General features: G+C 47.8%; 2 protein-coding genes across 6 annotated transcripts; both read left to right on the forward strand.

Annotated features, from left to right (window-relative positions):
- Positions 1-1,278: 1,278 nt before the first annotated feature.
- Positions 1,279-10,432, forward strand: LOC143511030 (ataxin-7-like protein 3). 5 transcript variants are annotated; one of them, XM_077001027.1, is made up of 9 exons: positions 1,279-1,722; positions 2,500-2,690; positions 3,370-3,412; positions 3,507-3,629; positions 3,913-4,032; positions 4,793-4,888; positions 5,142-5,243; positions 6,198-6,319; positions 7,030-7,150. In XM_077001027.1, exons 1-8 carry the CDS (start codon positions 1,567-1,569, stop codon positions 6,261-6,263), a joined length of 897 nt encoding a protein of 298 aa, XP_076857142.1. In that variant the 5' UTR covers positions 1,279-1,566; the 3' UTR covers positions 6,264-6,319; positions 7,030-7,150. The 5 variants fall into 5 exon arrangements, with proteins under 5 accessions (XP_076857142.1, XP_076857143.1, XP_076857145.1 ...); XM_077001028.1 differs by lacking the exon at positions 6,198-6,319 and adding an exon at positions 7,308-7,440 and having other exon boundaries at positions 1,280-1,722; XM_077001030.1 differs by lacking the exons at positions 1,279-1,722; positions 2,500-2,690; positions 3,370-3,412; ... (2 more) ...; positions 4,793-4,888; positions 6,198-6,319 and adding exons at positions 7,308-7,440; positions 8,034-8,205; positions 8,364-8,461; ... (1 more) ...; positions 9,293-9,338; positions 9,453-10,432.
- A 1,531-nt stretch (positions 10,433-11,963) lies between these two features.
- LOC143511029 (SWI/SNF-related matrix-associated actin-dependent regulator of chromatin subfamily D member 2-like) lies at positions 11,964-18,850 on the forward strand. Its single transcript, XM_077001025.1, has 13 exons — positions 11,964-12,404; positions 13,182-13,372; positions 14,052-14,094; positions 14,189-14,311; positions 14,595-14,714; positions 15,475-15,570; positions 15,834-15,935; positions 16,102-16,263; positions 16,380-16,477; positions 16,572-16,707; positions 16,893-17,015; positions 17,306-17,407; positions 17,497-18,850. The coding sequence occupies exons 1-13, from the start codon at positions 12,249-12,251 to the stop codon at positions 17,548-17,550; spliced, it is 1,506 nt and encodes a 501-aa protein (XP_076857140.1). The 5' UTR covers positions 11,964-12,248; the 3' UTR covers positions 17,551-18,850.
- The last annotated feature ends 1,219 nt before the right edge of the window (positions 18,851-20,069 follow it).

The following is a 20,069-nucleotide window of genomic DNA, read 5'->3' on the forward strand; positions in this document are numbered from 1 at the left end:
CAGCTTACAGTCCAAACAGCATATCTTCCATTCTATGAATCCTAAAGTGAAATGCATTTTATATTCTCGAATGGCACCATATGAAAAAGTAATCTTGGATTGTTTTTCCATCTATAGGTGTTGGCTAGTTATGCAGTCATTAAATGACAAGTGGTTACAGATAGCCAATAACTCCAAACTTATTTGGAGACAGCGCCATCTGCTGGACAAAAACTCCAGCGAGTTCAGGTCAGCAAGATTCCTCTTTACATCGCGAGAGCAATTTAAAACGTTTACAACGCCTCCTCCTTTAGAAACTGAAGTTTTGCGCTGATACACACTTTGAACCGGTTTATTTCAAATCTATTCCGATTCCTCTTACACCATATGGAACCAGTTTATGCTCCTTCGTGTCCATGGAGCCAAGAGTAGGTCTGGGATTTATCAGAGTACTTTAGACATATGTCGGAGTCAAATGGTGACCACATGTCGTGTTTCCTCCCTGGTCGCTCACGCCCCCCCATCAGACAGAGAGAACCGCGGCTTTCTTCACCCCACGAACGTGAAGGACCCGCGAGAAAACGGGCGCTGAGGAGGGAGCGACTCGCGGCCCTCTGAACAGGAACCACCGTCTGTAGCCAGTGCAGAAGTAGCGCCTCTACCATCACAAAATCGAAACTGCCAAAAACGGCCAGGGTTTGGCATTTTTCATCCTTTCCTGCTCTTCTGGTTACAGCGTTTCACTAGCTATATCAAGACTATTAATTCTCACAAGGCCAGAGGTATAAAAGTACAAGCTCATTAAGTATATGTGATTTCTGTATCATCCACTCGGCTTCACTAATTACTTCTCCCTCCAGGCCTCTCAGTGGAGCTTCCCTTTCTGAACCAGAGCCGCACGTGGTTTCTCCATCTTCGACTGGCTGTTGCGCAAGCCAGTAGCCATTGAACCAGTCAAATATTGTACGTTTTAAGCAGGCGGTTATGACTGCAATGAAGTCCCCCTTTTGTTCGGGTTTATTTGCCATGCTTATATCCAGGCGAGTCTGCTGTCTGCAACTGACAGGCTTTTACAAACAATACCTGATATTTGAGAAATTATGTCTAATGTTAAACCGCAATTATAACTATTTATATGAACGCAGTGATGTAAAGAACGGGGGAGATGGGGGAACGTTTATCTCCCCACAGGGTTTCGGCTGTTTTAATACACTACAAAGAGAGGGCGGGTGCGGAGCGAAGTGAGGGGTTTTCAGGCGATCTGGCAAAAAGTGGGCGGAGACAATCAGACGCGCTGATCGTTGGTCGAGCTCGCGGAGGCGAGTCACCCAAGACAGACGGGGCTTCAGGAGAGACGATTTAGTCGCTCATCACCTCTCGCAGTCCAAACAACGCAGCTCGCTAGCGGACTGTTGTTGTTGTTGTTTTTGGCTAAGGACCAGGTAACTTCGTCGTGAAATCCTACGCGCAGAAGGCAAAAAAACAAAGTTAGCGCGAATCGAATTAGATGGACGTGATCTGTTGTCGTGCTGCGACTGGTTTGCGTCTGAAGCCCCGCGAGCGCGCTGGGCCGTCGCGCGGGTAAACATGGCGTCTCGCGCGGCGTTCCCCGTCACCTCGAGCGCCCCGCTCAACCCCAACGTCAGCCCCATGAACCCCGCTCACCCGGGCGGCATGAGGATGCCAGCCATGCCGCAGAACCCGGGCTTCCGAGGAATGCCCAACGCGACGAATCAGTATCCGGTGAGTGGTTCCGTTACCGAGCCGCCTCGGCGTTGTTTTTGTGACGGTTTGAGCCGCTCACACGGTCCCGTCAGCGCGGGGCTTTGTCTGCGGAGCGGCTAGCCAGTTAGCCGCGCTCGCTAATCACACACCCAGCAAGAGAGTGGAGCTTGGTCTGGTGTGTTTTTATTAAGTCGAATAGTCTAAATCCCCGGGGGAAACCGTGATGGTGTTTGTAAAATCGAGTGAAACGTGAACGTCGGCGGTGGGTGAAGCGTAAAGATCGTTTCACTGCAACAGAAGTTGCAGTCACTTCCGCGTTTAAGTGCAACAATTAACCGTAGCTGGTTAGCTCGCTGTGGTCGAATAATCCCAACGAGGCGAAATGCAGCTGACCAAATCACATCAGAATATCGTCGATTCGGGAAACGAGGACGACGGCTCCGACTTGGCGAGTTTAAGAATAAAGTATAACTACAATTTGAACATGTGATTGGTTTTGGCATCACGTCGTTTCCTTGTAAGACGCTGTTGCATCATCACACGTTATGGGCGACTGGGGCATGAAGATGATCACCGAAGGATCGTGACCTTGAAACACATCTTCGAGTCTGTAACAGTGCATATTATTGCATCAATGCGGCCAAGATAAAAAATGAGCTATTAAATCCCCTCTTATTCCCTTGCCTGATAACGCTAGTTAACTAATATTGTTGTTTCCCCCCTGTTTTGCTCGGATTGGATGTTTCTCTGGTAAATGGTTCTGAATTCATGTACGGTTCTGAATTGTGTGTGCAGCGGCCCGCTATGCCACCCAGCCGAAGTGTGCCCATGGGCGCCCTGGGTTCGATGGGTGCCTCTCTGCCAGGTCCGTCCTACAGTGGCCCCATGCCGGTGCGTCCTGGAATGCCCCCGACCTCGATGGACCCCGTCCGCAAGAGACTCCTCCAGCAGCAGCAGGCTGGAGGCATGGCCGGTCCCCGAAGGGGGTGAGTGTTGTTGTGACTGGTGATGGATCAGAGCTCGTTTTGACATGTGGCAAGAAAATGACACTGTAACGCAAAACATTTCATAATTCCAAGACACGTTTCAGTCTTTATATTGTATCAGGACTGTTTTTAGTTCAACTTCGTAACGTGGACATGAAGTTTATTGCAGGTAACAGTGCGCGTCCACAAAAATGTTCCCCAATTTTTTTACACGTTAGTATTGCCAGAACTTTTAGAACACTGAGCTGCTACAAGTTTTTTTGTGGCCGGTGGATGGCGCCCAGTCTAAAACCGGTAAACCGTTTACTGTTTACTGAGATGCTTTTGTTTCCTTCTTTGTGGGTGTGTGTGGACAGGGACATTACACTGAAACAGACAGCCTAGCTTTTAAACTTTTAACATGTCTCATGGCTTTAGTGGGTGGACTGAGCCAGGAGAGAGAGAACTGACACTGGAGAACCACTTCTGAGGACATACATGTCATTGTTTAGGATGATTTAGTTGGTCTGCTGTTTGTAGCCCCGTTACGTTGAGTTCCACATTGTCTTGAGGGTCCACAGAAATGGGCCACACATTTAAATGCACCCTGAAGAGTAAACATTTAGAAGGCTGTTGTTTTTGCCTTCACTTCAAATGTTGATGGAATATCTGTATCAACTTGTTTGCTTTATGGGTGCAGGGTCAAAAGGCGCAAGATGGCTGACAAAGTCCTTCCACAGAGGGTGAGTTTGAAACCTGCCCCAGTCAGCATGCCTCTCTGTCTGTGCGCCACGTGTCTGCTGGGATAACCACTGGGGCTTTTGTGTGGCGCTGCAGATCCGAGACCTGGTCCCCGAGTCTCAGGCGTACATGGACCTCCTGGCCTTTGAGAGGAAGCTGGACCAGACCATCGCACGCAAGCGCATGGAGATCCAGGAGGCCATCAAGAAGCCCATCACAGTAAAGTTCCTTGCGCACGTCATTGGGGGTGGGCACAGCCGAAAGGGTCAGCCGGAAGGAGAGGGGTCAGCCAGAAGGGGAGGGGTCAGCTGTAAGTTTACATGGCAACCTCTTGTGTTGTGGACGTACAGGCACATCTGAAGCAGTTTTTGGAACTTGTTAAACGTAGCTGCAGCCTTAGTTGGACACAGGCCCAGTTCTAGCTCTCTGACCCTTTCAGCTCTTCAGACTCAGCGACGAAGTCTTGCCAGTTTCAAACCCTGACTGTTTTCTGTCTCCACAGCAAAAGCGCAAGCTGAGGGTGTACATCTCCAATACCTGCACGCCGGGCAAGCCGGAGGGCGAAGAGTCTGAGAAAGTGGCATCATGGGAGCTCAGAGTGGAGGGCAAACTTCTGGAAGATGTGAGTTGGGAGTGTGTGTGTGTGTGTGTGTGTAAGAGCATGAGCGCACCCATATGTACATGGCTCACTGTCAGTGTGGAGGGCGTCTACAGCCGTGTGGCATGTGCAGAGTGGAATCTGTCGTAGCAGTCTGATCTCCAGCGGGGCTGGGGATCTCTCCGATATGGCTGACTCTGAGGGCCACCTTGCCTGGCCACTGGGACATCTCCCTGAGTTTATGGCAAGGGTTTGTGTCCTGGGTGAACTCAAACCAGATGTGTGTTTCACATTTCCCATACTCCTCTTACGGGAAGAGGGGGATTGCATCGTTTGGCGTGCTTAGTAATGAAGATGTCAGCTCCTCAAACGGCCAACAACTGAGGAGTAGCCACAAAAAGAAAAAAACATTCTCTCCCTCCCTCCCTCCCTCCCCCTCTCCTCTTGGCTCAGTGGTTCAGGAGTGTGTGGGATGGAAGGAGTGGTCTAGGCAAAAGAGATGATTGTGCAAGGTGTGTGTGTGTGTGTGTGTGTGTGTGTGTGTGTGTGTGTGTGTGTGTGTGTGTGTGTGTGTGTGTGAGAGAGAGAGAGCTCCCAAATGCTCCAATGTGGTCAGCATGAAACAATGCAGCATCAATCAACAGCATGAAAACTGGAAACCTAACCACAATTAACATTCTCTCTCTCTCTTTCTCCACTCTCTCTCTCTCTCTCTCTCCCGTACTCCCCTCCCCCTCACATTTCAATCTGTTTTTTTTTCTGTTTTATATCCAACTGACATTAGCCTGGGAAGCAGAAGAGGAAGTTTTCATCCTTTTTCAAAAGTTTAGTCATCGAGCTGGACAAGGAGCTCTATGGACCTGACAACCATTTAGTGGAGGTAAAGCCTGTCCCCACGGAGACCCCAAGCACTTGGCAGCACTGTGGTCATTTTAGATATTTTCAATGTGATGGATTGTTGTAAGTGCGTGTGTGTGCGTGTGTGTGCGTGTGTGTGCGTGTGTGTGCGTGTGTGTGCGTGTGTGTGCGTGCGTGTGCGTGCGTGTGCGTGCGTGTGCGTGTGTGTGCGTGCGTGTGCGTGCGTGTGCGTGCGTGCGCGTGCGTGTGTGCGCGTGTGCGTGCGTGCGTGTCAGTGGCACAGGATGCCCACCACGCAGGAGACTGATGGCTTTCAGGTGAAAAGGCCTGGAGATGTCAACGTGAAGTGCACTCTCCTCCTCATGCTGGACCACCAGGTAACACACACACACCGTTACGTTAAGCATAATTTCATCAGTACATGTACAATAATTACTTTAATGATGATTGACCTGTCCCGGGGTTCAACACCAAATGGGGTGTTTATATGGGAAGGAGGTTTATTTTGTTTATATATCGGGTTTCTCTCCATCTTGCCCCCAGCCGCCCCAGTACAAGCTGGACCCGCGCCTAGCCCGTCTGCTGGGCGTGCACACCCAGACCCGGGCCAGCATCATGCAGGCCCTCTGGCTCTACATCAGATGCATATACTATATATATATATATATATATATATATATATATATATATATATATATATATATATATATATATATATAATATATATATATATATATATATATATATATATATAATTTTAAATAAATTATATATATACACTGTATGGTGTAACCTCATTTTTGCCTTTTTTGCAAAAATAATAATGTTTTTAAACTCAGACATAAACGTAAAGACAGACATAAACAAACACTGACATACATGTTGATACTACGCCTCATCTGCACCACCAACCTTATTGCACAATACACTTAAGAAACCTTTTCCCTTTTTTTACTTAACTAAAAAGACAAAAATATATCAAACATGGAGACTTAGCCACGAGACGGAACAACAGTGATCAACGTTAATGAACGGAAATACGCGTCAGATATAGACCGGCAGCTTTAACGTCCACAGCACCTTAATTTAATGATCGGTCGACTTTTAATTCCGATTCTATGAATGGCGTTGGCCCCGCCCTGGAATGGGGAGCATCTTTGCGCCGGACCACTTAGAATCGATTAGTAAGGTCTGAGCCTAATAGAAAATGGAAGCCTGCGGACGGGGCTGTTGGGTTTGAACGATGCGATTCAAACGTCTTTTTCTAATCAGTGAGGAAACGCTTTAGGGAAGTGGCTGAAAGGAATGCGTTTGTGTCCGCTGTCATTTAGGTAAAACGTTTAATGGGATTGAATGTGGGGAGATCTGCGAAGCAGAACAGATTTAAACAGATCTGAACAGTCGGCGTTGCGGTAGGAAGATCATAAAGCCGACAACGGCCATTCTGCAGAAGGTGAGTTAACTTAAGCAAAAGAGTGGAAAGTTAAAAGACAATGTGTACAAGATGTTTCGTGTACATATTTAGACGACTGTTTGTTTTTTGGAAACTAGTAATCCGTTCAGCTGCTTTTGGCGAAGACCTTTAACTTGGCTGTTTGACGCTATTAAAGGTAGATGGCGAGTCCTAATGGTGGTTCTTATCACCAGCTTGCTTGTATGTCCTAGAATAAAGTTGGGCTTATAACCATCGGCCCAGACTGTTTTGATTTCGACTAGTTAGGGAATTGCGACTGATGCAGTAGCGTCTGGTCCTACACATTAGGACCCAACAGTCTGCGATTTGTGGTCACATTGTAGCCAGTGTTTTGATCTAGCCTACATTGTTTCTGTGTTCGTGCAATGGATAATGTGTCTGATGAGATAACCGTGAACTGTTGACAATCAGTTGCTCACTCAGTTGGTCCAACAAGCCTTGCAATGTGTCCAATGAGTGTAGCAGTAACGGAACAAGTCTGATTGAACCAGCTGAACGTGTCCCTGTCCGCATCTCCTTGTGAATCTTACGCATGCCTCGCATCATCCTCGCGGTCGACGTAATGTACATTTCACGAGTCACTGCTCAGCTGTTAGAAGTTTCGTGAATAAACACCTTCATCGCGTGGTCCCAGACAGGATGATGTCTGACGGCGTGGGTGTTTCTCTTTGTTCGTTCTTCTGTTGCAGCCCCGTGTTTCCTCATGACCGCTGCTCTACAGCATGTAGACAGCAGCGCCTTCTCCTCTAGTTTTTGCAAATGAAAATGGAGGAGCTGTCCTTGTCCAGCTTGGACAACAGCAAGATGGAGGTGAGTGCTGGTGTGAACGGGGGGGGGCATACGTGCTGCTTTAATGAATGTTTACTTGAACGTTGCGCGTGAAGGCAGAGGCGCTCCCCGCAGTGTGAGCTGGCGCGTGCCTTATGTTGCGGACGGTGTGATGTTGTGCGCGTGGTGCTCATTTCAGGGCATCGCCCAGGAGATCCTCTCCGACCTGGTGGAGGACGCGTGCCTGGGACTGTGCTTCGAGGTGCACCGCGCCGTCAAGCAGGGCTACTTCTTCCTGGACGACACGGACCAGGAGAGCACGAAGGACTTCGGTACTGTCCCTCCGGCCTTTTGACCGCGCGCTAACGCCTCAAAACAGGACCAGGCTCTTTCAAGGTTTCATGCTGGCATAGTCATGGGGCCTTTCTACCAGAGATCTGCGTTCTGAGCATGTTCTGGGTTTTAGAATTACACTGTAATGTATTGTTATTGTGCTTCTCTTGGGAAAATGGGTTCCATTTTGATAAAATTGCATATAGCCTAATCATTGCTGTGATGTCTTATCTGTGACTCCGAGATCAGTGAAATATGTAATATACAAATTCACAAAGTGTTTGAAAACACTAGCGAATTCACAGGTATCTCAGCTCAGCTGAGGTGTCATCATACTCTTGCCTTAGTTTGATCTCTGCAAACCTCATTTTTACCTACTGCATGTTTTGATATGTTCATGCAATGTCAAGAGGGCAGTGTTTGTGTGTGTGTCTGTGTGTGCGCGCGCGTGCGACACTAATAATGGAATCATCTAATAAGGCAATTACCAATAATGGGATCTTGACCACGACCCTGTTCACCTATGAAAACCACACATGAGCGCGCACACACACACACACACACAGGATCACTGTTGTTTACTGGCTGTTAGAAATCGTGGACCAGCCTGGGGTGGACATCTTTGGCCAGGTGTACAACCAGTGGAAGAACAAGGAGTGTGTGTGTCCCAACTGCAGCCGCAGCATCGCCGCCTCGCGCTTCGCCCCTCACCTGGAGAAGTGCCTGGGCATGGGCCGCAACAGCAGCCGCATCGCCAACCGCAGGTACCCGAGACACCCCTCCCCCAAAGGGCCAGGTACCCGAGACACCCCTCCCCCAAAGGGCCAGGTACCCGAGACACCCCTCCCCCAAAGGGCCAGGACCTTTTAAAATCCACTGATCTGGTGGTCTGATTTGACCTGGTTTGCTCACTTCTACACAGAATTGCCAGCGGCAACAACACAAACAAATCAGAAAGTGATCAGGAGGACAACGACGACGTAAATGACAACGACTGGTCCTATGGGGCAGAAAAAAAAGGTGTGTGTTCGGCTCGCATCAGAAATGCCTGAGGTTTCTGTATCGGATTCACACCTTTTGGCTTTAGTGCAGTGCCTCAGGGAAACATTTCACAGCCTCCCACTACTGAGCCGAATCAAATATGTGTTAAAAATATGGCTACATGATATGAAACCAACCATGCAGTGATAGTGTTGGATATTATTAACAGATGTGGAATGTTTGAGAAGTCCAGATGCTCAACATTCAGGACAAAATGCGTATAGTTATGGCACACTTTTGGGATATTGGTATCACAAAAAGTAGTATTGCAATAATGGTCAAAAAGAAATATATTGTGCAGCCAAATCTTTGTAGTATTTGCAAAGTAATGGTGAGGTTAAGTATGTATTTAACATTGGTCTTCATTTGCTGCAGCCAAGAAGAGAAAGGCAGATAAGGTATTTTTACATTCTTTGAAACAGCATGTACAGTTGGTAAGTGTGTTTCTACAATTATGGACGTTAACTTGTTGCTTTGGATGACCCTACCCAATATCCCCAGCGTCTGTAAATGCACTTTCTGGGCCTGTAAATACACATTCTGGACCAGTTCTAGCACTGAAATGTTTAAGGACAGTGTGAAGTATTATCTGAGTCTTGTACATCATATCACCATCTATGTGGTCTATGTGGTCAACTCTGCTCATCTTTCTGAACCTTCTCTATACTAATGAGCAAGTTAAGGTCATTTTCTAGACGGGCATTTGCCAGGTAGCACAGCCACCCACCCTTTATATTTTAGGACCTTTTAACACACTGTGAAACCAGAAACACACAGAACAGATATTTATATATATTTTTTTCTCCCCAGAATCCAAATTCACCAAGAAGATCTAAATCTTTAAAACATAAACATGGTGAGTATATGTGCGGCCCACAGATATGACTATGGCTCAAATCCTCCAGCGATATTCAAGATATTTGTAGGAGTGAAGATGATGCACTAACTGACTTGTGTTTTCTTTCAAAAGCCAAAGATATGTCCTCATCCCTCAGCTTTGCCGGGTCCTAAGTGAGGTGTTGAAACCCAGGAAGTCCTTGCAGTGTTGCTAAGAGACGAAGCGTTTCCACAGTAACGTTGTTGCCGGCAAGAGCCTTTCAGTCACTACCGCAATGCCATTCGGTTCACCCTAGGAAACGGAACGGATGGTCTACATGAAGTTGGTCACTAAAAGCAACTTTGATTCTATCATTCAGTTTACATGTTTTCTCTTGATTTCTTTTCATTTGTTAGGGAATTTTTGCACAGATATCAGTGTTGTATTGATCATGTCTTGATAATGTAGCCTCCTAATTCAGAGTGACACAGCTGGACTCACTGAACAATGCAAAGGCCTCAGGGAAGTGACCACAGCAGGCAGAAGTAGCCGAGTGCAGAATTCCAGTGGGCTGGGCCCCTGCCTTCCACGAGGTGCACACCCATCATTCTGTCTTGCTCACCCTTTTGAGACTTTTGCGATTCTGAAGCTCTGGTGTTAAGAGGCAGCCAAGAGAAGAGGATTAAACCATAAGTGTATAAACGGTCATCTGCGTGCTGCTTGTTCTGCCAGTTTCTTCAAAGATGGCGTGTATTATCAGATATGCAGCTTAAGTGACATGGTTTGTTCCCAGTGATCCTTGAGGCTAAGCAGAGCATACTACGCAGCGTGCTCAGACATTGTGTAATTGTCATCACGTCATTACAGGGAGATTTAGAAAACAACTTTTGGACTATAACTTGAAGCTGCCACTGACTCCGACATGTACCTTTGAATCGTGTTATCTTTCACCTTTGTTTTGCTTTTAAGTCTGACTTCAGCATCTTGGATGTTTACAGTGTAAGGAATCATACGTCTCCTCACTGAGTTGTAACTGTACATGTTTGACTAGCTGGAAAATGCTGCTATCTTGGCCATGAGTCTTATTCTTATGGACACATCACATGTGTAATAATAAACGTATACACTCAGAATGTGTGTGTGTGCTGTATACGAGACTACCATATGCAGTTTTACGAATCTGACTTGGAGATAAAATCAATATCGCTCGGCAATCTACTACTGGGGGTGCAGTCTGTTTTGTTCCAAATAGCCCTTTGTGGCACTGGTTACACTACAGATCCCAGCTGGGTGTGACTTCAGGGTGCAGTATGAATGGGGGGGCTGAGAGAGAGGACTCCACATCAGAATCACCACTGTAGGATGTGGATGTCATCACTGAAACAGCTTACAGTCCAAACAGCATATCTTCCATTCTATGAATCCTAAAGTGAAATGCATTTTATATTCTCGAATGGCACCATATGAAAAAGTAATCTTGGATTGTTTTTCCATCTATAGGTGTTGGCTAGTTATGCAGTCATTAAATGACAAGTGGTTACAGATAGCCAATAACTCCAAACTTATTTGGAGACAGCGCCATCTGCTGGACAAAAACTCCAGCGAGTTCAGGTCAGCAAGATTCCTCTTTACATCGCGAGAGCAATTTAAAACGTTTACAACGCCTCCTCCTTTAGAAACTGAAGTTTTGCGCTGATACACACTTTGAACCGGTTTATTTCAAATCTATTCCGATTCCTCTTACACCATATGGAACCAGTTTATGCTCCTTCGTGTCCATGGAGCCAAGAGTAGGTCTGGGATTTATCAGAGTACTTTAGACATATGTCGGAGTCAAATGGTGACCACATGTCGTGTTTCCTCCCTGGTCGCTCACGCCCCCCCATCAGACAGAGAGAACCGCGGCTTTCTTCACCCCACGAACGTGAAGGACCCGCGAGAAAACGGGCGCTGAGGAGGGAGCGACTCGCGGCCCTCTGAACAGGAACCACCGTCTGTAGCCAGTGCAGAAGTAGCGCCTCTACCATCACAAAATCGAAACTGCCAAAAACGGCCAGGGTTTGGCATTTTTCATCCTTTCCTGCTCTTCTGGTTACAGCGTTTCACTAGCTATATCAAGACTATTAATTCTCACAAGGCCAGAGGTATAAAAGTACAAGCTCATTAAGTATATGTGATTTCTGTATCATCCACTCGGCTTCACTAATTACTTCTCCCTCCAGGCCTCTCAGTGGAGCTTCCCTTTCTGAACCAGAGCCGCACGTGGTTTCTCCATCTTCGACTGGCTGTTGCGCAAGCCAGTAGCCATTGAACCAGTCAAATATTGTACGTTTTAAGCAGGCGGTTATGACTGCAATGAAGTCCCCCTTTTGTTCGGGTTTATTTGCCATGCTTATATCCAGGCGAGTCTGCTGTCTGCAACTGACAGGCTTTTACAAACAATACCTGATATTTGAGAAATTATGTCTAATGTTAAACCGCAATTATAACTATTTATATGAACGCAGTGATGTAAAGAACGGGGGAGATGGGGGAACGTTTATCTCCCCACAGGGTTTCGGCTGTTTTAATACACTACAAAGAGAGGGCGGGTGCGGAGCGAAGTGAGGGGTTTTCAGGCGATCTGGCAAAAAGTGGGCGGAGACAATCAGACGCGCTGATCGTTGGTCGAGCTCGCGGAGGCGAGTCACCCAAGACAGACGGGGCTTCAGGAGAGACGATTTAGTCGCTCATCACCTCTCGCAGTCCAAACAACGCAGCTCGCTAGCGGACTGTTGTTGTTGTTGTTTTTGGCTAAGGACCAGGTAACTTCGTCGTGAAATCCTACGCGCAGAAGGCAAAAAAACAAAGTTAGCGCGAATCGAATTAGATGGACGTGATCTGTTGTCGTGCTGCGACTGGTTTGCGTCTGAAGCCCCGCGAGCGCGCTGGGCCGTCGCGCGGGTAAACATGGCGTCTCGCGCGGCGTTCCCCGTCACCTCGAGCGCCCCGCTCAACCCCAACGTCAGCCCCATGAACCCCGCTCACCCGGGCGGCATGAGGATGCCAGCCATGCCGCAGAACCCGGGCTTCCGAGGAATGCCCAACGCGACGAATCAGTATCCGGTGAGTGGTTCCGTTACCGAGCCGCCTCGGCGTTGTTTTTGTGACGGTTTGAGCCGCTCACACGGTCCCGTCAGCGCGGGGCTTTGTCTGCGGAGCGGCTAGCCAGTTAGCCGCGCTCGCTAATCACACACCCAGCAAGAGAGTGGAGCTTGGTCTGGTGTGTTTTTATTAAGTCGAATAGTCTAAATCCCCGGGGGAAACCGTGATGGTGTTTGTAAAATCGAGTGAAACGTGAACGTCGGCGGTGGGTGAAGCGTAAAGATCGTTTCACTGCAACAGAAGTTGCAGTCACTTCCGCGTTTAAGTGCAACAATTAACCGTAGCTGGTTAGCTCGCTGTGGTCGAATAATCCCAACGAGGCGAAATGCAGCTGACCAAATCACATCAGAATATCGTCGATTCGGGAAACGAGGACGACGGCTCCGACTTGGCGAGTTTAAGAATAAAGTATAACTACAATTTGAACATGTGATTGGTTTTGGCATCACGTCGTTTCCTTGTAAGACGCTGTTGCATCATCACACGTTATGGGCGACTGGGGCATGAAGATGATCACCGAAGGATCGTGACCTTGAAACACATCTTCGAGTCTGTAACAGTGCATATTATTGCATCAATGCGGCCAAGATAAAAAATGAGCTATTAAATCCCCTCTTATTCCCTTGCCTGATAACGCTAGTTAACTAATATTGTTGTTTCCCCCCTGTTTTGCTCGGATTGGATGTTTCTCTGGTAAATGGTTCTGAATTCATGTACGGTTCTGAATTGTGTGTGCAGCGGCCCGCTATGCCACCCAGCCGAAGTGTGCCCATGGGCGCCCTGGGTTCGATGGGTGCCTCTCTGCCAGGTCCGTCCTACAGTGGCCCCATGCCGGTGCGTCCTGGAATGCCCCCGACCTCGATGGACCCCGTCCGCAAGAGACTCCTCCAGCAGCAGCAGGCTGGAGGCATGGCCGGTCCCCGAAGGGGGTGAGTGTTGTTGTGACTGGTGATGGATCAGAGCTCGTTTTGACATGTGGCAAGAAAATGACACTGTAACGCAAAACATTTCATAATTCCAAGACACGTTTCAGTCTTTATATTGTATCAGGACTGTTTTTAGTTCAACTTCGTAACGTGGACATGAAGTTTATTGCAGGTAACAGTGCGCGTCCACAAAAATGTTCCCCAATTTTTTTACACGTTAGTATTGCCAGAACTTTTAGAACACTGAGCTGCTACAAGTTTTTTTGTGGCCGGTGGATGGCGCCCAGTCTAAAACCGGTAAACCGTTTACTGTTTACTGAGATGCTTTTGTTTCCTTCTTTGTGGGTGTGTGTGGACAGGGACATTACACTGAAACAGACAGCCTAGCTTTTAAACTTTTAACATGTCTCATGGCTTTAGTGGGTGGACTGAGCCAGGAGAGAGAGAACTGACACTGGAGAACCACTTCTGAGGACATACATGTCATTGTTTAGGATGATTTAGTTGGTCTGCTGTTTGTAGCCCCGTTACGTTGAGTTCCACATTGTCTTGAGGGTCCACAGAAATGGGCCACACATTTAAATGCACCCTGAAGAGTAAACATTTAGAAGGCTGTTGTTTTTGCCTTCACTTCAAATGTTGATGGAATATCTGTATCAACTTGTTTGCTTTATGGGTGCAGGGTCAAAAGGCGCAAGATGGCTGACAAAGTCCTTCCACAGAGGGTGAGTTTGAAACCTGCCCCAGTCAGCATGCCTCTCTGTCTGTGCGCCACGTGTCTGCTGGGATAACCACTGGGGCTTTTGTGTGGCGCTGCAGATCCGAGACCTGGTCCCCGAGTCTCAGGCGTACATGGACCTCCTGGCCTTTGAGAGGAAGCTGGACCAGACCATCGCACGCAAGCGCATGGAGATCCAGGAGGCCATCAAGAAGCCCATCACAGTAAAGTTCCTTGCGCACGTCATTGGGGGTGGGCACAGCCGAAAGGGTCAGCCGGAAGGAGAGGGGTCAGCCAGAAGGGGAGGGGTCAGCTGTAAGTTTACATGGCAACCTCTTGTGTTGTGGACGTACAGGCACATCTGAAGCAGTTTTTGGAACTTGTTAAACGTAGCTGCAGCCTTAGTTGGACACAGGCCCAGTTCTAGCTCTCTGACCCTTTCAGCTCTTCAGACTCAGCGACGAAGTCTTGCCAGTTTCAAACCCTGACTGTTTTCTGTCTCCACAGCAAAAGCGCAAGCTGAGGGTGTACATCTCCAATACCTGCACGCCGGGCAAGCCGGAGGGCGAAGAGTCTGAGAAAGTGGCATCATGGGAGCTCAGAGTGGAGGGCAAACTTCTGGAAGATGTGAGTTGGGAGTGTGTGTGTGTGTGTGTGTGTAAGAGCATGAGCGCACCCATATGTACATGGCTCACTGTCAGTGTGGAGGGCGTCTACAGCCGTGTGGCATGTGCAGAGTGGAATCTGTCGTAGCAGTCTGATCTCCAGCGGGGCTGGGGATCTCTCCGATATGGCTGACTCTGAGGGCCACCTTGCCTGGCCACTGGGACATCTCCCTGAGTTTATGGCAAGGGTTTGTGTCCTGGGTGAACTCAAACCAGATGTGTGTTTCACATTTCCCATACTCCTCTTACGGGAAGAGGGGGATTGCATCGTTTGGCGTGCTTAGTAATGAAGATGTCAGCTCCTCAAACGGCCAACAACTGAGGAGTAGCCACAAAAAGAAAAAAACATTCTCTCCCTCCCTCCCTCCCTCCCCCTCTCCTCTTGGCTCAGTGGTTCAGGAGTGTGTGGGATGGAAGGAGTGGTCTAGGCAAAAGAGATGATTGTGCAAGGTGTGTGTGTGTGTGTGTGTGTGTGTGTGTGTGTGTGTGTGTGTGTGTGTGTGTGTGTGTGTGTGTGAGAGAGAGAGAGCTCCCAAATGCTCCAATGTGGTCAGCATGAAACAATGCAGCATCAATCAACAGCATGAAAACTGGAAACCTAACCACAATTAACATTCTCTCTCTCTCTTTCTCCACTCTCTCTCTCTCTCTCTCTCCCGTACTCCCCTCCCCCTCACATTTCAATCTGTTTTTTTTTCTGTTTTATATCCAACTGACATTAGCCTGGGAAGCAGAAGAGGAAGTTTTCATCCTTTTTCAAAAGTTTAGTCATCGAGCTGGACAAGGAGCTCTATGGACCTGACAACCATTTAGTGGAGGTAAAGCCTGTCCCCACGGAGACCCCAAGCACTTGGCAGCACTGTGGTCATTTTAGATATTTTCAATGTGATGGATTGTTGTAAGTGCGTGTGTGTGCGTGTGTGTGCGTGTGTGTGCGTGTGTGTGCGTGTGTGTGCGTGTGTGTGCGTGTGTGTGCGTGCGTGTGCGTGTGTGTGCGTGCGTGTGCGTGTGTGTGCGTGCGTGTGCGTGCGTGTGCGTGCGTGCGCGTGCGTGTGTGCGCGTGTGCGTGCGTGCGTGTCAGTGGCACAGGATGCCCACCACGCAGGAGACTGATGGCTTTCAGGTGAAAAGGCCTGGAGATGTCAACGTGAAGTGCACTCTCCTCCTCATGCTGGACCACCAGGTAACACACACACACCGTTACGTTAAGCATAATTTCATCAGTACATGTACAATAATTACTTTAATGATGATTGACCTGTCCCGGGGTTCAACACCAAATGGGGTGTTTATATGGGAAGGAGGTTTATTTTGTTTATATATCGGGTTTCTCTCCATCTTGCCCCCAGCCGCCCCAGTACAAGCTGGACCCGCGCCTAGCCCGTCTGCTGGGCGTGCACACCCAGACCCGGGCCAGCATCATGCAGGCCCTCTGGCTCTACATCAAGACCAACAGGCTGCAGGACTGCCACGAGAAGGAGTTCATCAACTGCAACCGCTACTTCCGCCAGGTATGGGGGCGTGGCTGATCTGAGGCCACACCCCTCTCTTCCTTCCTACTCGGAGGAGCGTGTGTGGTATAGAGAGGCCACTGGGTCAGGTCTGGATTTTGTCCTCTGCACTCCAGATCTTTGCCTGTCCCAGAATGAGGTTCTCTGAGATCCCCATGAAGCTGGCAGGACTCCTGCAACACCCGGACCCCATCGTCATCAACCACATCATCAGGTGTGTGTGTTGGGACTGAGGAAGGCTTTAAGACCCCTGCTTGTGTTTTCCATACTGATAGTGTGGAATATCCTGTGCCGGGTCTCACCCACAGTGTGGACCCCAATGACCAGAAGAAGACTGCGTGCTTCGACATCGACGTGGAGGTGGATGACCCACTCAAGAGCCAGATGGCCAGTTTCCTGTCCTCCACCACCAATCAGCAGGAGATCGCCGCCCTAGAGATGAAGGTACGTGTATTCACATGCACGTGTGCTCACGTGACCATAACATGGGTGGACTTGGAAGGCTAACCTGCACATTTTGCTTCATTAATCTGCCAAGCTGGTTGTCTGAAATCTTGTGATGTCAGAATGCGTACTTTGATAGTGCCGTTACTGTGCTTATCTGCCCGCATCCGATCATGGATGTCCAGATCCATGAGACCATTGAGTCCATAAACCAGCTGAAGACACAAAGGGACTTCATGTTGAGTTTCAGTAACAGTCCTCAGGACTTCATTCAGGACTGGCTCAAGTCTCAGAGCAGAGACCTCAAGGTACAGGCCCTTGACACACACACACACACACACACAACAATAACAGTAAAATTGCTAACAATAATATATGTGCATGTATCAAGATGAATGCAGAAATGTCACAAACTTGCCTTACACTTATTTCTGTTTCTGTAAATATAGAAGTTTAAAATGCATGGATACAATGTTGCTGTAGGTCTGCTAATGTATGGGCTGGGGCAAGTTCCTGGCCTATGATTGGAGGGGGGAGGGGCTTGTCTTTGTTCTGGCACCTTTCAGTGGTGTGCTTGCTTGCTTTCTGTTTGATTCAGCTGATGACCGACACGGCTGGGAACCCCGAGGAGGAGCGGAAGAGTTCCTTCTACCACTCGCCATGGACGCAGGAGGCCGTGAGCCGCTACGTATTCGCCAAGGTACGCCACGCACTCCCAGGTGCCCAGTGCGGTTCAGGACGCGGCCTGCGGTGCACCGGGCTGATCCTGGACATGTGTTGTCGTTTCAGGTCCAGCAGCGCAGACAAGAGCTGGAGCAGGTCCTGGGAATACGCCTGACCTGAGCCCCGGGTCCCTGGGCGCGAGTCCGCCATTGCCTGTAGACAGGACGGGGCTCAGACGCTGTGTCCCCACACCAGTCTTGCTAACCCCAGCAGCAGAGCAGGCTTCAGCCCTGGAGGACATCTTCAAACAGCGCCCCCACCTGGCTCGATTGGAGCAAATTGGGCAGATTATTAGCTGTTTACGTTTTTGTCTGTTTTTCTTATTCTCGTTTGTTTTGTATGTAGCTTCATTGTAATTTTCAGCAAATCAGAACCAGAACCTTCTAGGGAGCGAGCTTGCTGATGTCCCGTCCCAGGCGTCTGCCGGCTTGGGCGGTTGGAACTGGTCGAGTTTTGCCATAGTTTGTTCGCGGCCTTTTATTTTTTATACCAAACTCCTGTTGTTTAGCAAGCTTCTCATATCTGCAGCTCTGTCAGGACAGGCATGGCTATTTCTTCATCTGTGAAAGGAAAACAAATGTCAACTTTAAGATTTTTAGTAGGACACAAAAGTAGACTCAATTAGCATAGGTACGTGCCTTTGGCAAATTATATAGAGCGAGAATATAGAATTAAACATAGATACAGCTGTCTGTGTCCACTGGGCTCTCTAATGCCACCGATATGCGATTCAGTGCCACGGCTTGGCCAGTCTAGCACGCTGGGCTGCCTGGTTGCTCAGGGTGACGGCCAACCGGCTATCCCCGAGTGTTTACAAGCTCTTTTGCATCGTTAGGGTATTTTTACTGTGACCGTTGTCGCTGTAGCTGCGGCTCCCAACGACGCGTTTTACTAGGTCTGTTCTTAAGTGGGTAGGATTATAAGCCATTTTAAAATGAATGTTGAGGTATTTCTTCATACTTAATTTTCAAGTTAAAGCCATATTTTGTTCTTGTTTCCAGGCTAAAATGCTTGCTGTGTAATTTCACTTCGTACATTCCAAATACGTAAAACCATTGCTTCTGTAATGGACTGATGGAGATTGGCTAATGTGTGACCCTGGCTCTTCAGTCTTTATCAATGTGTTTTTCACGTTCTTTCGAATCTCAACCTGTGAGAAGGATTCAAGTCTGTTTTTTTGTTTTGAGGTATGTTCTGTAATGAGAGAATAATATTCTTAAACTCTGTTGCAACATGTACATTTTATAACCAGTTGAGTGGATTTAAATGATTTGCTAAAAACTTTGAAAAGAAATGCATGTTTTTTGTTGGGGTTTTTTTACCTTTCTATCTTCATTTTCAATCAAATGCTTACTTTTTATACTTTTTTAACTGGGCAATTCTATTGATATATTTTGTACAATAAAATTGTCTACCAGCAGCTTTCTAATTCTCTTTGTTTTATTTCTCAGGCCTTTAGGTTAACACTAATATCTTGGTTTTACACATTAGACGTCTTTCCCTTTCTTGGCATGTGGATCGATTCTATTTCTTGTACCGTACATTTTATTTTTTATTTTTTTACAAAAATGGCTGACTGTGTGGAGAGAAGGGCGCGTACACGTGTGCTGGAGGATCTGACCGCGCGCTTCACGCTTTCAGACCGCCAATACCAGCAGAAAAGCGACGCGCCGCTGATGCGTCGTGGTTCGGCCAAACCGGCTGGTCGAGTGATACCGGTCTGTCTCGGATTTTGAGAGCAGGCTTGAACAATTTTTCCTCCTTGAATGTAATCCCCTTCCGTGGCCAAGACACAACCCGATAGAAGCTGAAGATTCGTTTGTCTAAATGGATTGAATCAAAATCGTTACTGATGAGCGAGCGTTCCATAATAAAGCAAGTTTTGTTTCTAATATCATTTAATTCCATAATTTTAAAATACATTTCCTTTTATTTATTTGTGCATCTGTAAAGCGGCCTCGGTTATGAACAAGGCGACATGTAAATTTAACTTCAAATTTTAATTCACAAAGCACTATTAACCTCTTCACTAAGTAAACATATTTTCTCTCTCATTTGATAGAGATTATATATATATATATATATATATATATAATATATATAAAAGGGAACAGATCAAATAACACATCCTAGATCTGAATGACACACAAAATTAAAGTGGAAAACACACTACAGGCTGATCCAACTTTGATGTAATGTCCTTAAAGCAAGTCAAAATGAGGCTCGGTATTGTGTGTGGCCTCCACATGCCTTTATGACCTCCCTACAACGCCTGGGCATGCTCCTGATGAGGTGGCGGATGGTCTCCTGAGGGATCTCCTCCCATGAACTAAAGCATCCGCCAACTCCTGGACAGTCTGTGGTGCCAATTTGCCAATCCTGGTGTTCTCTGGCAAATGCCAAGCGTCCTGCATGGTGTTGGGCTGTGAGCACAACCCCCATCTGTGGACGTCGGGCCCTCATACCATCGTCATGGAGTCGGTTTCTAACCGTTTGTGCAGACACATGCACATTTGTGGCCTGCTGGAGGTCATTTTGCAGGGCTCTGGCAGTGCTCCTCCTGTTCCTTCTTGCAGAAAGGCGGAGGTAGCGGTCCTGCTGAAGGGTTGTTGCCCTCCTACGGCCTCCTCCACGTCTCC

The sequence above is a fragment of the Brachyhypopomus gauderio genome, chromosome 3, assembly GCF_052324685.1.
Source record: "Brachyhypopomus gauderio isolate BG-103 chromosome 3, BGAUD_0.2, whole genome shotgun sequence".
NCBI classification, from domain to species: Eukaryota; Metazoa; Chordata; class Actinopteri; order Gymnotiformes; family Hypopomidae; genus Brachyhypopomus; species Brachyhypopomus gauderio.

Excerpts from the sequence above, each read along its gene's own strand:
- LOC143511030 (XM_077001027.1), top strand. The coding sequence starts at position 1,567 with ATGGCGTCTCGCGCGGCGTTCCCCGTCACCTCGAGCGCCCCGCTCAAC. Across the intron at positions 2,691-3,369 it reads ATGGCCGGTCCCCGAAGGGG|GGTCAAAAGGCGCAAGATGG; the intron begins GTGAGTGTTGTT and ends TTATGGGTGCAG. Across the intron at positions 3,630-3,912 it reads CCATCAAGAAGCCCATCACA|CAAAAGCGCAAGCTGAGGGT; the intron begins GTAAAGTTCCTT and ends CTGTCTCCACAG.
- LOC143511029 (XM_077001025.1), top strand. The coding sequence starts at position 12,249 with ATGGCGTCTCGCGCGGCGTTCCCCGTCACCTCGAGCGCCCCGCTCAAC. Across the intron at positions 16,478-16,571 it reads GTCATCAACCACATCATCAG|TGTGGACCCCAATGACCAGA; the intron begins GTGTGTGTGTTG and ends TCTCACCCACAG. Across the intron at positions 17,408-17,496 it reads GCCGCTACGTATTCGCCAAG|GTCCAGCAGCGCAGACAAGA; the intron begins GTACGCCACGCA and ends TTGTCGTTTCAG.